Raw genomic sequence first — 17,185 nt, 5'->3', positions numbered from 1 at the left:
GGATGTGACAGAAAGCTACTACAGTAAACAATCATTTATAATTAATATCTCAGGGATACTCATCTGTGAATCTATAAAAATGAGATTAGCAGAAGCAACAGATAGCAGGAAAGAGATTCCTGCCTGTTAAAATTCCGACACAGATCTAGGACATAAATGGCATATAGGTGATAAAACAGATGTTGGTAGGTCAGAGTATGACACTGTCACCCCATAAAATAAAATCCAATTTATACAAAGACTTCAGGTTCAAATCCAATAACTATATATTTCCTAACTAACAGGTAAGGAAAAAGCAAATGAATATTTCCTCCCCTACCACCTACCTCACCCAGGTACTATGTAGATAGCTAGCAAAATATATGCAGTTCTTTTTTATAGAGGCTTGCTGTGCATTTCGGTATGTACCATTTGCTTTGTTAAGTTCTTGTAAGGTTTAATTCTAAAACCTATTAGCATTTTTAAACCATCCTTTCATGTCTACAGTTCTTTCAAAATCCCACTGTGCTTACAATACTCAGTCAAACTTGCCCCTGGATCAGATTCTTTGGAGAAGTTTAACACTACTTCACATTTTTTTTTCTCAGCAAATTGCATGTTACTTAAGAAACATGTCCCAGCAACAACAATTAGGTATCCTCCAAATTCTTAAGGAAACAGGAATGCTTGTATTGAGTAACTATCCTACCATGTGTCCAAAAGGGTAATGCTATGACCTCGTTCCTGTGGATAACAAAGGTCTCAAGGTATCTCTATTTTCTTTTGGGAACTCTGCTGTCAGTACACACATTGTGACAGAGGTGCTTTTCATTTCACCTAAATAAAGAAAAGCATGCTAGAAGAGTGAGATAAAATAAACTGAGTAGCTTTAGAGATACAAAATTTCCAAATTTATCCCAGCAGACCAGATGGCAAAGGTCAGGACTAAAATCATAAACCATGAAACAAAATCTATCATTTCGAATGCCTTTTATCACCATTGGGAGAAAATGGTTTTGCTGAACATTTTAACTAAGACAGAAGACTTAGTTATCTGGTTGTTAAAAAGATTTCCCTTTGGTATAAATGGGGAGTGTCCCTTTCTCTTGAAAGCTGGCAGCATGGTATGATAATCAGAACCACAGTTATGTTCCCTAGTAAACTATAAATTGGGGTGAAACCTAGATGAGCATTCAACAGGCAGACACTGGTAAAGTAGTACTGCTTGTTTATGGCTGGAATTTATCCTGATGGGTCAGTGCCCAGTTCCAATTGGGTGGTGATTGTACTACTAAATTCATAAACCTGCCGAAGAAGTGTGAGACTGTGGATGAACTAAGTAAGTATCAACCCTTTATGTCTTCTTTTTTTTTTTTATTACAAGCTGCTTTCTGTGAACTTAACCTGAGCTATATACATGAACAAGGTAAAAATGTCTCTTTTGCAAAGCATGTCCACTATGAATCCTTAAAAATATAAAAAGCTTGAAGTTCTTCATGAAGCCCTTCTTTATTTAATCTTACCTCTATCAAATTCCTATAGGCCAACTTGATCTCACTGCTAAGACCTTGCTGTGATCAGTTACTTGAAAGGGAATTTTATATTGATATTCACAAGTAACAATTGAAGGCCTACGATATAATATTTAGCTCTCTAAATGGAAATTTGAGGCAGACTTATAACCTATGCATTCTATCAAACACACTCAAATAATCAGAAATGGACAGATGCATATGAAGCTATTTTCATAGCTTATAATTCTCCCATTTAAAAGCATTTAAGACAAAAAGAATTTGGTAAAGTCTTTTTAAACATTAATTAACAGATTATGTTGTTCAGATCAAGGGAGAAAGTAAATTTGTTCTACTTTGGTGCTCAGATCCTTCATGATGTGATGAGTTCAGCTCTGAAAAAAAGTGGAGCCAGTCTGAAAATGGTACTGTGTCCTTGAAACCACAAACTACTAGGAAAAGTGGGAGAAATCTGCAGTATTTGGCTTAGAGAGGAGACATGAGAGTCCTTCTCACTTGGAATAGGGACTGACTTCTTTTGTGAAGTTCCAGTTGCAGCAAGATAAATTTCAACTCAGTATGAGGAAAACCTTCTTAATAGGGATGTTTGAAAATAAGTGTCTCTGTGTTGTGAATAGGCAAAGTCTCTGTCATGGGAGTCCAAACTATGAATGTTTGTGAGGAGATTTAGCTACAGTGCATCTCCTGGGCTTCAGGGTCAAGTCAGTGCTTTTTCCACACCCAGGGAACATGAGGTTTCCTGTGGGTTTTGTCCTTTATTGGAGCTGTTATGCCTTATTACACAAGGAAAGGTCCAGGTAGAAAAAGAAAGACATAGCAAGCAGCACATCAAAACAATGGACAGCTGTGGCAAACTTAAGTCATAAGAATTCCTGGTTCTCACTGATCGCACTACAGTGTTACACAAATATTTTTCCTGCTTCCTACCTTTCAGTGTTACTAAGCAGCACTAACTATTCCCCCAAAACTGGCTTTCTACAGCAACTGAAAAGTCAGGCCTCTGGGCTGTGCATGGTGGCTCGTGCCTATAATCCCAGCACTTCGGGAGGCTGAGGCAGGAGGATCACCTGAGATCAGGAGTTCAAGACCAGCCTGGCCAACATGATGAAACCCAGTCTCTATAAAAAATACAAAAATTAGCCAGAAGTAGTGGTGCACGCCTCTAGTCCCAGCTACTCAGGAGGCTAAGGCTAGAGAATTGCTTGAACCTGGGAGGTAGAGGTTACAGTGAGCCGAGATCATGCCACTGCATTCTAGCCTAGGCAACAGAGTGAGACTCTGTCTCAAAACAAACAACAACAAAAAACAACCCCCCCCCCCCAAAAAAAAAAAACAACAACGACGACAACAACAAAATACCAAAGTCAGGCCTCTGCTCCCAACCATGTAGAAATTTTCCCCCAGACTAAGCAGGCTGCTGTCCTTGATACTATGCCTCTAGAGAGGAAAAGTGGCCTTAACCTTTAGGAAATTACAGCCTAGTTAATATCCTATCTTTTAAGTGCTCTGTTTTTGAAAGGCATTAAGGATGTTAGTAGCAAAGTGCCCATGAAAGTGGCTCACAGAGCAGAGGCAACTTTCTGCCTCTCTAGGATATTGAGGGTAGTGAAACTATAAAAGCACTAAAAAAAACTTACTGTTTAAATTATATAGTTTACACTTACTCTGAAAATTGGAGAAAGAGCACAGTAGGTTAAAAGCATTAGTAAGGCTTTTAAATAATTATCTTTAGAAAATCTTAGTAAATAAAGTAGAATAAATAGGTTCTTTCTTTTCCAGCTTATAACCTTGACTGTTCATATTAAGGTCTACTCATGACTATCCATGATTATGGTTACAGGATATTAGACAAATTAAGGAATATACAAAGCATTTACTCTGAAACAGGCCAGAACTACAGGTCTTTTCTTACCATGGCAGAGGCAGCTGAATGGTTCATCTGGTGATGAGCTGCCTTGAGTTTGGCTTGTAAGTGTGCAGGAGGATGAAAGTACTTGCATTTCTCCCGCGAGCATCGACCTTTGATGTAATCCATGCAGATTGTCACAGTATTATCACTCGCTTCAATCATGGAAGCATCAGTAGGGTGAGCATAGCGGCAATCATTCTCCCCACGGGTACAATTTCCACGCTGAAATTCTCGGCAAACCTTAGAACACACACATGCACATACACACGCATCACACTGATGACTGGAAGCTGACTGGCTTTTATTTATTTTGCTAGCAAATGTAACAGAAATTATACATACATTGAATATATTATTTATGAACAAATCTAAAAAGATAAAGAATAATGTAAAGCCATATTCACTATGAGATATAAACAGACAGAATTTCTATTCCCAGAAAAAAATTCTATTCTCCACAAAGGGAGGTTGTCCTTACATTAAAATAAAAATGCTTAAAAAAAGTATTACTGAAAACCAGTTTTAATTCTCCAATTAATACACAGCCCTAAGCATAATTAGTGTTTATTTAAGTCCAAGATGAGTCTTTATCACACCGTAATGCACTGGTTTTCCAAAGTCAACTTGTGAACCATAACTGAGTTATATGTACAATCAGATTCTATTACAATACCTTACTAGGCATTTAAGGGGCTGCAAATGGAGCTGACTTGATAAGGAAAAGACTAGCTATTTCAATGTACAAAGAATAACAAGAGAAAAATGAAGGACTTCAATAAATCAAAAAGTTGTTTGAAATTTCTTTCAGATTTTCTTTTCTTAGGCATCGGGGGTATTTATTGCCTAGCACATCACTCTCAAAATGGAGAAAAAAGTTGAGGCACTATGAGACTAATTTACTTCCTTTATTCATATAGCTTTACATTCTGCAATCATAGAGAGTTATATTGTCTACTTTTTTCCCACTTTGATTATTCTAGCAAGTAGAGACTCATTAACAAATACAATAATCTGTTTCTGAAAGCTGGAGCCTAGGTAAAAGGAACATTCCCACAGAGGCCTCCTGCACCATCGCACAGTCTATGGCTAGGTACACTTAACATATTGTTTGACCCACCATACAGCTGAATCAATGCACTTTATAACAAGGTATGATTGCAGTAGTAAAATGTTTAACATTTTTCTGAGGTTATACCCTATAAGCTAAGAAATTTGGGTTCTCTTATTTAAAACACAATACATTGGGCTCTGAGAATACTGCTTTATGTGTAAGGTTAATATCTATTCTACAGGTATTTATATATATCTTCACAAATACCTCCAGTTTATCTGAACGCATCAGTTTTGGGCCAACAGCTCCTGGCATTGCAAGAGGTGGGTTTCCAGGAATCAGAACAGGTGTATTTGGTACAAGTTCTGCAGGAACGAGGCTCATCCCAGGATGTGGTATGTAAGGATTGAAAGCCATGGGAGGATTAGCTGGAAGTGATGGAGTCATAGGAAAAGAACCCTGTATGTTTAAAAGAGAAAAAAAAAGATGTTAGAGGTAAACAGATTCTTCCTGTCATTACACAAAGAGGCATTCTTTCAGAAACATCAAAATTACTTACGCCACATCAAAATTTACCATTGTTTCTTCTGATTTATTTTTAGCCTCTTACTAATTCCCATAGAGGAGTTGCTTTTAAACCACAAATCTCTTTAAGTAATAACTGTATTGGTAAGCTGATAAAATAAGCCACATGACTTTAACAGTCACGAATTAGCCAAATTAAATCTCATTGCTAGAGTCTGTTCCAAATGTGTTTCCTCCAACTCTTTCTTTTTTCCCTAAAAACCATGTCACCAATGACATTACACATATGGACAATCTTCTTTGTTTCCTTACACAGGCATGGCCTTTGCATTCAGTCCCTTTCCTTCCTCCTTCCTCTTCCGCATCAATACTGCTTGGCTGTAAGGCTGTCTGTCCTACCACAGGCCCCACTTGTACTACCAAATACTGGCTGTGCTTCTGTCTTCCTGGCCCACTGACAGTTATGGAACACAGCAAGGAGTTGAAGAAGAAAGGGATAAATTAGAAAAAGTGAGTGCTTTAATGTCTACCTAAAATGAGTTTACTATGGTCCATTATATTTTGTTATTTTTTTAAATTAGAGGTCCTGTTTTGTTTAATTTTTTTAATTTTTATGTGTACATAGTAGGTATCTATATTTATGGGGTACCTGAGATTATTTTGATACAGGCATACTATATGTAACAATCACATCAGGGTAAATGGAGTACCTATCACCTCAAGCATTTATCATTCCTTTGTGTTACAAACACTCTAATTATACTCTTTCAGTTATTTTTAAGTGTACAAGAAATTATTGTTTACTGTAGTCATCCTAGAGGTCCTGTTTCACAAGCTAATCTGACTTGCCTAGCCTTGTCTTTATCTAGGGGGCCAGATGATATTCATAGTTCAAAAGAAGGCACTAGAAATGCTACAAGAATCCCTGTTAGGCAGGAAGAGATAAGATAACAGGATTATATGGTATACAAACTAAGTGTAACTTGTAAAAAATAAAAAAAGCCTCAGAAATGCAAAAAGCTATTACTGTTTTTTCTATTTTCAAAGATCCTGGGACTCAAAAAGTTTGATATGTGTATTTCCTTTATCATCTGTCACAACATTATTTATCACTTTGCTGTTTTCCAGTTTGTTCCACATGTGGGTATCTTTTCTTGTCAATGTAGTCTTATTCCTTTGACAGTTCTCATCTCCCCTATAGTACCCAACACTTAGTGAATGACTGGTTAACAGATATACTCAATAATACATTTTAAAAGCTTAATGAATGAATAACAAATCATGACTAAATGTAGTATATTTCTAATAATGACTCTATAAGGTAGTTATTGTGAAACTGGTGGTGTCTCACTGTGTATTACTAATTACATGCGTTCCTTTTTGCTTTATAAAATTTTTTCATGTTAAAAAGAACCCAAATCTGTTGCATTTGCCAAACTGTGCCCATACCTGCTAAGTCACATTAATTGAAACAAGTCTAAATACAAATTGTGGAATATAAAGTGAGGGGCAATGTACACTCTTTGCCTCACCCCCACACAGACTTGAAATTGCCACCCGCACAGCATTCCAAGAAGACCCTGTTATAAACCATATTCAGCTTAGAAGGAAGCACTCCCCCATTAGCATTCTACCTTAGATGAGTTTATCAAATTAGCTGATTGGGACATTAGGAAGAGCAGGAAGAATCTGGCGCCAAAAAACTGGCAAGACTCATGAGGGTGAGTAGAAAAGGCATGGTTGCTAAGAGCCTTAAGTGGAAAGGGAATACCAGGTGCCAGGAAAGATGATGGCATAGTCAGGAGAAGGACTCTAAAGTCTGTGGGCAAATAGCCAAGGGCTGACCCAGTCTAACTAGGTCTTATGATATAATAGACTACAGGAACATGGGATACTTGTCATGGAATGAGATGTGAAGCTCAGGAACTAGCTGATGTGACATTATCTTATATAATGAGAAGTAAATCTTCTGGAAACAGCCACCCAGGCATGCTTCAGCAATAAGGCAGACTTTATTGATGTAATGATTCATAGTTGTCTCAAGATCACCAAGAAATCTCTGATGAGAAAAACTCCATTTTTGAAGCACATGATAGTGCTCTTCATTGACTTTTTGTTGTCTCTGACTTTACTGGTAAATTTCTCACTGAAGCCACCAGTTCATTCTCCTGCGTACTTTTTGCTTTTGCCTTTTACAAAAATGAGCAGGACCATTATTGCATCTATTAATTTTTGAACTGAAAGGTGGGTGAATTTTCCAGATTAAAAAGTTATTAATCACTAATAAATGCTGATCAATTAATAATATTAAAGCCTAATGTATGTGTAAGCAATGCTTTCGTTTATGGTAGCTTTTTACTTCCGTAATTTTTTCTTTTCTTTTTTGGGGTGACTCACCAGGGAAATTCTCCTAGCTAAATTCTGCTTTCTTTTGATTACTTTTAAGCTTTCTTAGGTTTGTTATATGCTCCAAGTGTATGGGAAAAAAGCTATAAATTAATGATTAGTCTACATATAAAATGTAAAGGGCTTGCTGCAGGTATTTAGATTTTTCTAAGGTTTCATCACAAACTATGCTATCTTTAGATCTTAAGACTAGTATCCTAGCGCTTATAACTATTTCCTCCTTGAGTATGAAATGCATTCTATAACACTGTTTATTGAGAAGAAGCAAGCTATTCCATTGTCAATACTGGGGCAGAGGCAGGAACTCCTGAGTGGCTTATTTATTTTCAGTTGGACATTTCTGTTTTCTCACCACCACCTCTGCCCCAGGGTAACTACTCCATTTCATGAATTTGAACATTCAAGGGCTTAGCATTGACTAACAGCCATGGGTTAAGTCAAGCAGCCTGCAAGCTCACAAGCTCAGCTTTAATAAACAACTTTAATCCTGTCTCTACATATATCTCAGCCCTTGATGTCAGTTGAGCTAACATGAACCTATCTGTGGGTTAATTTTTATTGTAAAGGAAAAGGTTTTAAATACGCTGACTCTGATTTATCTTTACAGCTTGAAATGGTCTGAACACTCAAATGTTTCAGATATTTAAATTCCAACCTAAATTATTTACTAAACACTTGAAAAGAGACGGCTGTCCCTCCCATAACCAGGTGTAAATTTTCATCTTTCTGAGTCTTGTCAACCAGCAAGAATGGTGGCGACAACAGGCTTTATGAATAAGATCACCTGACAACTATTTATCCCGATGTCTCTAGCAGTATTAGCTCCTACAGTAGAAATTCCCATGAGTTCCCAGTGACTTGCAGAGTGCTTAGGAACTATCGGGCACTCAGGAAATGTGTCCTAAAAATTAATGAAATATCTAGAGAACAGTGACTTCTAATCTTTTTTGAGTCCAGGACTTCTCCAAGAGTCAGATGAAGACTGCAGGCTCTGTCCACAGAAAAATTCATGTATGCAAAAAATGTTGCTTGTGATCTCAGCAAGTTCAAGGGCCCCACGACACTCACCCCTGGTGTGGGGTTATGAACTACTTACTGGTTAAGAATCTCTGTTCTAGAGTAAGACTCTGCAAACTAGGGCCCATAGGCCAAATTCAGCCTGCCCGTGTTTTTGTATGGCCAGCGATCTGAGAATGTTTTTTACAGTTTTAAATGATTGAAAAAAATAAGAAAATAATATTTAGTGAAACATGAAAATTATAGGAAACTCTTATTCCAGTGTCCATCTACAAATTTCATTGTGCTCATTAGTAGACTTGTATTACAAAAAATTGTAGATACTTGTTTCCTCTCTTGTTATATAAGTACCCTCAACTTTGTCTCTTGAACCTCACAGCCTAAAATATTTATATTTAGCCATTCACAAGAAAGTTCACTGACCTTGGTTCTAAATGATTTCAAAAAATGAAATTCTCCAACACTTTCAGGAGTAAAGCACCAAATATATACATATATATAGATGTGAATTTAGTATTTGTAGCAAGATTCCACAAACTGAAAATGTTTGGCTTTGTAAACCAATACTAAGGTATTCACTAAAATGCTCTTTTACATAGTTACTAACATTAGGATTTTTAACTATTTGTTTCTAGAATAATCACTACTCAGTCACTAAGAATGAGGAAATAGCAGTTGGAATCCTGTAAAGGTAAAAATTTTAAGAGCCACCACAGATTGTTCTTAAAGGATTCTGAGGCAATGCAATTCAATGCAAATCTATGCCTCAAATAAATGTCTAGTTTACACAAACTTTAGGAACAGTGACTTAACAGGTTATTTCTCAAGCTAGTATAAAGAAATGAAAATTAGATGTTATGCCAAATCAATCTTTGCGTCTCCTCAATAGCCTAGATCTATTTGTAGTTACCTCAAAAATATCCAAGATCAGTTACAATTATTGTTGGATGAATGTAAAAATTTCAAAATCCTGGCCTAAGGTCAACAGAATAATCGGGGCCTTCCATCTCTGAGTTTCTGTCTGGAGTTGAATGACTAGATATTTTCTTTTACAGAAGGGTAAACATTTGGTAACAATTTGTTGACCCAATTTTAATACAAGAAAAATAGCACTCTTAAATTTTACTAGCATCATAATATCTGCATTTTATTGCTCATTTGCAAGCATTTATATAATGTAAAAAGAAGCTCCTTTTACGGTCATCATGCATATTTCTATCTTTAGATAATCCCAAAATGCACTGAAATACATAATGTTAGTTTCCATCCGACTTCATTTTCACACAGAGTACAACTGAATAATCTCTCTTTCACAGTATTTGCTTGGTCATTTCCACACTGCTTGAGTAATGTTCCATGGGGACTGAAGCGGCCCAAATGCAGGCTGCAGGAGACCCACATAACCTCCAGACTAGTTAATTGGTTTCTCAATAATTGAGAGTTAACTTTATAAACAGATGCAAGCTGATAGAGGTGGTATTTAAGTACTAATCGTACTTGTTAATGAATAAGTCACCGTGGCTCTAGAGAGAGCTAAGGAAAAAAAAGTTCAAGGGTCAAAAGTGAACCATTGTCCTCACCTAGACCTGGATTTTCTGATCTTATTAATCAGAGAAGTCTCCAAGTAAGAGGAAGCATTGAAGGCAGGCAGGTTAGTTGAAAGATCAATAGGTGATTGTGAATATAAGAGGTATAAAGAATAACACAAATGAGAACACAAGTCATGGTTCAGAGCTACCCATATTTGCTGGGAGGAGAAATACAACAGCAGGCCAGGAATCATAAATGAGTACCTAAACAGAGATCAGCACATCACCTAGGTAGAAAGCAAATGATTGACACTTCATAAGCAGGGTAACTTTGACATTGTTCCCGAGGAGGTGAACAGGAATTGACCTAAAAATTTGTTGGTGACCACCGTGTAATAATAATGGCAATTCAACTAACTTTAGTATTCTAGTAGGAAACAAAGATTATTTTTAAAAAATCAAGTTTGTGGCATGGATTGTAGTAATGGTATCATGAGCCTCTGTTTGTCTCCAAAGTCATCAATTTGCATACATTGAACATGTGCAGCTTTTGTGTGTCAATCATACCTCATTAAAGTAGTTCAAAAAATTAAGTGGTTATCTAGTTTTAACAAAGGGTATAAACAAAATGTAGGTTTTTGAGAGACAAATAGGAAGAGATGAGCAAAGCAAGGAACCCACAGGAAACCTGGAGACTATGAAGATGTCAATGAAAGTTAGATAAATAGGCATGCTAAGAGTTAACATTATCAGGGGTTTGACCAATTACAACCACCACCACCACCACCATCAAAACAACACAAACCAAAACAGACCCTTGCATGGCTAATAGAAAGATAATTCTATGTGGAAAAAAGAGAGGCCCAAAGCTATAAAAATATGAAGAATCAGGTACAAATCAGAAATTAAGGGGACCTTAGATATTCATCCAACATCTTACTTTTGTTACATAATGAATTCCTAGAGGGTAGAGTTTATTTCTTGATCATCTTTTCATCCACCCTTTACTCATTTAAATACCTGTCACAGAGTATATGCTCGATAAATACTTACTGAATTGAATAAAAAGGGATTCCTAAACCATTAATTAATTTTTGATTTACTAAATAGATCAACCCAATTTAAAAACCAGACTGCAAAAAGAAGTAAAAGTAGTTTCAAAAATGGTGGCAAAGAGATTGAATAAACCCTCAGTCTTGCTCTCCGCTGAGGAAGACTTTAGGCAGATGGCTAGTCCTAAACTGTCTTTTGATAAAGATATGAATTGCTAGATCAAACAGTATGAAAAGCACAGGGTATTTTATACATACATATGTACATACATGAATCCCATATGTGTGTGTATGTATGTATGTATTTTTAAAATTGGAGTGGCTAAATCCATACTAGAAGGTACCTAATTAAGAGTTCTAAAAAAAGTGATTTAGTGATACTATAGATAAAAATATGTAACTTTATTACAAAGTGTGTAATTCACAACGTGTATAATCCAGGTGATTAATGAATTGCTAATGTGACTGGTATCCAGAGTGGTTCAAGAGATAAGACTATGGAAAGAAGGGTGTAAATTAATATTTAACAAATGATTACAGGATATTAAGGCAAATTACAAATGCTTGGGGGTACCACTTTAATTATCAGGTGGTGGGGCAACCACAGGTTTTTATATAAGGTCTCCTCTCATTGACAAATTACTGAGCCATATCAAGCTGCAGGTAAAAAAAAAAAAAAAAATTTCACAGAGCCCACCAAACTCCCAGCCTTCACCTCATTTGTGATCAACAGCAAGCAATCTCAAGGTAGCTGGCTATAGCTTACACTGTGACCACCAACAGTGAAGCTCACAGGCCACCATGGTCTCATTAGCACCAGGCTCCAACTAACCAAGCTAACCAGCCCCAAAGGAGAAGGACACAAAATAGAGGAGGTTACATATAATTTATCTCATGGGAACATATAAAGAATGATAAAGGGAGAATGTTGAGATTTGTGACTATCAAAGAAACTGGGCACTATAGAATATATCATATGTACAAGTGTCCTCTGTTTGACTGTAAAAGTGTAGCATTTTCATTCAACTTTTGAAAAAAGCAGATTTCACAGTGTCTATTAACAGAGGTGGGGCAAAGCAGCAAAGGGACTGCTAGGGGATTTATTTTGTTTTAACGTAAAAGAAGCTTTAAGCTATGTGACATACACAGTCTTATTAGCAAAAGGCCCGAATAACTACTCTACTTTGGACCAGTAATTGCAATGAGGAGCAAATCTAGGATCTGTGGAGTCTGAAGCTTAGACCACTGGGTGGGGAAGTGGAGCCTTAAGAATGAAACACACAAATATATTTTGCAAATTTTACAAACACATTTTAAACACGTTGCTAGGACCCCTCTCAGGGTTTTGGAAGGAAACCATGCAAATGAGCATCCCTAAACCCCTCATGTTAGTTTGAGGGTAAGTCTACCTTAAAAACAATGTTAGTTGAACAAACAGATAACAATAGGCTTCAGTTGGTACACCGAAAAGTAAAATTTTGTCTAATCTTTCAGAAAATGTAGTAAAGTCCAGATGATCATGGCATGGTAGCACTCCAGGCACTTCTGTGATGTGATTTGGTCAACCTCAGTGGGGAAGTTCACATGATCATGACTGTTGTAATTATATTAAGAGTATATTAACCTTATAATTACATAATGTCTGTCTTTTCCTGACTTGAAAATTTTGCAAAAATCCTTTTACAAAACATGTAATGTCACCACATCAAGATGAAAGAACTAAACGCCATCATTCATCATTACATGAGTAGGTGAACTGAAAAACCTGTTGTGGAACCTTCATTAAAACATGTTATAATTTCTGTACTGACCATGAGACTGGTAATTTAGAATATGGACACAGTTTTCTTTTCTACTAAACCTACACAATATCTGGGCCACCTTTTACAATAATAATTGTTAATAAAAGAGCCATGACAAAACTACTGTTTTTTAAAACAGCATACATATTTCAATCAATAAACTAAGTTCATATGAACTAAAAAATTGTAACTCTAATATAAATATTTGTCCTCTTGTTTTCAAGTACTATATCATTTAACGACTGACTTACAAAAATTAAAAAGTAGGCCAGGCATGCCAGCACTGTGGGAGGTCAAGGCAGGAGGATTACTTGAGGCTGGGAAATCAGTACCAGACTGGGCAACGTAGTGAGATCACATTTCTAATTCTATTCAAAAAAAATTGTAAAAAAAAAACATTATCTGTGCATGGTGATGTGCACCTGTAGTCCCAGCTACTCAGGAGGATGGGGCAGGATGATGACTTGACCCCACAAGTTTGTGGCTACATTGAGCTATGGTCATGCCACTGCACTGTAGCCTGGTCCACAGAGTGACACCGTGTCTCAAAAAAAACAAATATTAAAAAGTAAATAAATATTTTCCAATTTTATCTCTAGTCACTTAAAATTATTCTAGTCCTAAGTTTATAAGTAATATATACCTAAGTAATATAACACCTTGTAGCCCTTTAGTAAAAGAGAAAAGAAAATTAAAAACATGAGTCTAAAAATAATAATATTCATTAATTAGTGTATCTCCCTTCCTTGTACCTATTTGAACTTTCTATTATTTTTTTCTCTTGGTTCTGAAGCATTACATCACCTTCATTCCTTACTATATTAACGTGAGATAAACATATAAGCCTGTTTATGAGAAATATATTTGGTAAATAGAATTATGATAATGATGTAAAAAGGTGGAGGGGGATCCAGGCAGACATCAGATGATTCAATTTGAGATATACGAAAACCTAGAGAGGAAGCCTTGTTTATGGCCTTCATGGTTTGGAACTTGGTAACTTAGCCACAGGAATGCCAGCCATGAATAGCATACAACAGAACCTGAGGACTTGGCACACCCCAATGCAACCTCAAATGTGCTGAATCAACAATCTCTATATAAATAATCAAATGAATACACTCTACTGAGTCAAGTTCACTTGTGTGTCAGGATCTGTTTCCATGTGAATCACCACATTCAAAGAGAGAAACTAGAGGAATTTCCCAGGTATTCCTTTAGTTTGGATATGGACAGGTGTAGATATGCAAAATGTCCAAATAAAACATTTTAACAGCCTGTAATATCATATTCATTTTATAAATACATACACCACATCCAGTAGTGAGAATCTTTTCTCATAATTAAAATTTCTAATTTTAAAACCAAAATTTTAAAACATTAGCTTTGCTTCAGGGTAATCCACTGTTCCTACTCTTTCTAATATACTTCTATACTGGTTGTATTTGCCTCCTGATTATGGCAAGGGGATACTTCAACTTATACTTTTTTTGCTGGGAACATCAGGAACAATCTCTTTTAAACTGCATTGAAAAATACTAGGTAGTCACACCTTTTGTTTCACCTGCTGAACTTCCTTAATAAAGCCAAAAAAAAGCTTTCAGAGATGGACTTTTATACTGGCAAATGTCAATTCAGATCTGTTTAATAGAGTGAACAAACTTGCCTGTTCCAGCAAGCATTCCACCCAAATTGACTAGGTGTGGCTTTTATTCATTGTTCAGTTACACTCAACAGAATCTGTTCTCTAGGTACCATCGCATTTAGGTTGACATTCCCTTTATCTAGGGGCTTATAATAAGCAAACCATATTCAATTCTGCAAAGGCAGATGTGCTCTTCTGGTATCCTAGAAACAGATCAAAGTATTCTTTGTGGAAAGACATGAAGTTCAAGCCAGTGATACAAATGGGTCTTAATATGCAACCCTACAAATATCAGGACTGGAAATTTCTTAAACAAAAGCATGACTATCTTAGAGACAAGAATCAGATTATTGGGTGGAGGTGATTGAAAGGGATAGAGAGTTGTTTGAGGGAGAGTAGGTACCAGAGAAATTGAGTAAAGTCATACATTACTTCTGTAATAATATCAAGATCTACAACAAAGAAATTTTTTTTTCCAAATCAGGCTGGTAAATGTTATTTAAAATTGCTCACACTAGCTCAGTTACACCATGCCTATAAAGTGGCTTCCTTAGACCATAGAAGAGGAACATATCAACCATCTCGGAGTTAGATTTTTGTACACATACTAACTGCAGGAATTAATCATTTAGCAGCTCATCGCATCATAATAGCTATCATTAAATAATCTACAAGGTAGAGAAGCAATTTCCAATTGTTCCCTTGGGACTTCTAAGTAATGCCTTGTATCTTGTAACATTCTATAAAATAAATTGTACTCCTGTGAATCATATCAGTCATCTTCCGTCATCTGAAATCTAAAATTACCCTCATTGAAGAAAAGATAGGGAAACGTATTCTAACATAGAAAGGATAGAGAATCAAATTAGAAAGCACAAGTGAAGAGGCTGGAAAGCACAATGGATTTCTTATTGGATTCTGAAAAAAGCTACTCCCTATTCTCCAGTGTGAGCCAGCATGATCAATAACACTTGAAGGGTTGAGACTTGAATTGGAGAGACTCTAGCAGAGGCTGAATAGAACGGCTTTCCTCTGTACCCCTACTTTACCCCACTTCTTGCTCTCTGATTCCCTGAAACAAGGCATTTCACTAGTACCCTGAAGCTGTTCCTCGACCTTTGAAAAGATAAATGCTCCAGCTCTGTAGGAAACACTGGGCTCAGGTGTCTGATAATGAAATCTGCTTCCTATTCTTTGCTCAGTTTGAAATTGAGACATCCCATGAGAAGCTGAGAGTAGTAACTGTGAGTTAAAATCTCTCTTGCTATACCTTTGACGAACATCTTCCCCCATCCCCTCCCACCCACATCCCCTGGCAACTACCCTTCTACTCTCTGTTTTTATGCATTCAGTTTTTTCAAGGTTCCACATATGAGTGAGATCATATAGTATTTGTTTTTTCTCTGTCTGGCTTATTTCACTTGGCATAATGCCTGCCAAGTTCATCCATGTCATCTCATTTCACAATGTATACGTCTAACAAATCATCACACGCTGTACACTTTAAAATATACACAATTTTATTTGTTAATTGTACCTCAATAAAACTGGGGAAAAAAATAAAAGCTGCCTTGCTTTATTCCCCAGCCACTCACATTTTCTGGACTTACCAAGCACGTTCACTTCTCTGTGGTTTTGTTCATAACAATTTTCAGTATCCAAAAGACTTTATCTTCCCTCTGCCCTTAGAAGTAGGGAGGGACTGAGATACATCAGTATGTGAAAGCCCAGAAAAAGCGTGTGCGCAAGGAGTTCAAAGATGTAAAGAATTACTGAGGGTCAAAGAGGAGCTTCGAGGAGTTCACCTTCTAGGAACTAATTTACCAACATAATTCATCTGACTTCCAAGGCAAAACTTTTTGGTAAACTAATAGTACAGAACATGACATCTATTTATTTTACTTAAATCTGTCTAGATATTCTGGGAAAAGTATGGTGCAAACCTTTAGTGATTCATCATTGCCTCTCCCACCTGTTTTTGCATATATCCATAAAGATGTACTCATTAAAGGGTTCCATATCAACACAGATATCCTTGAATTCTGAGAATCAACTTTATAATGAGATAGGCTTTACTGACAGCAGATTGTCCTCCCACATTTTCATTGCATCTAAATACTATATACATATTTCAGCTTTCAAGTTCATTGTAGTCACTGATTAAATGGGTAACAAATAAAGGTAACAGGATTTTCAAATTTATCCTGTTAATAGTTTAAAGGAAGTAGGTCAGCTGGAATTAGAATGAGGCACCACTGAGCTAAATGTGAGGCCTGAAGAACTATAGCAGAAAAGGGACAGTTTTCAATTCACCCTAAGAGGTGTAAAAGCAAAATGAAAGTTTGTATTTTAAGGCATAGGGACAAGATGAATTTTCAATAGAACAATATGAACAGATACAGCTTAATTACTTTATAAAGGCTCCATCTAAACTCGCAAATCCACAAAATAGTAGATATTTGTCTAGAATGACATAATCTTACTAATTTCTGCATAGGGAAACCCTGTAGCTAAGTTAAGGGAAAGCCACCATCAAGATCATGGGAAATTGGGAAAAACTGAGAAATGGTCACAGAACAGAGAAGAGAGGGGAGGCAAAATTCAAATGAATGCACTTTGGTACCCTGAATCAGACACTGGAATAGAAAGATTACATTAATAGAAAACCTCGGGAAATCTGAATAAAGTCTGGAATTTAGTCAATAGTAATGATGTGTGATTCCAGTTTCTTGCTTTTG

The 17,185-nt window shown here is 36.4% G+C and overlaps 1 protein-coding gene across 7 annotated transcripts in view; it reads right to left on the bottom strand.

Moving 5' to 3' along the window:
* MBNL3 (muscleblind like splicing regulator 3) overlaps positions 1-17,185 on the bottom strand; it is a 121,883-nt gene that overhangs the window by 18,318 nt on the left and 86,380 nt on the right. For all 7 annotated transcript variants that reach the window (XM_023198918.2, XM_026452009.2, XM_023198915.2 and 4 more), the window contains 2 exons: positions 4,739-4,930; positions 3,424-3,660 (listed from right to left, as the gene is read on the bottom strand). In XM_023198918.2, coding sequence (XP_023054686.1) covers positions 3,424-3,660; positions 4,739-4,930 — 429 coding nt within the window. The remainder of the gene's footprint in view (positions 1-3,423; positions 3,661-4,738; positions 4,931-17,185) is intronic.

The sequence above is a fragment of the Piliocolobus tephrosceles genome, chromosome 12 (assembly GCF_002776525.5).
Source record: "Piliocolobus tephrosceles isolate RC106 chromosome 12, ASM277652v3, whole genome shotgun sequence".
Classification (NCBI taxonomy): Eukaryota; Metazoa; Chordata; class Mammalia; order Primates; family Cercopithecidae; genus Piliocolobus; species Piliocolobus tephrosceles.
The sequence above is the reverse complement of the archived record's forward strand: the minus strand, read 5'-3'. Positions and strand labels throughout refer to the sequence as shown.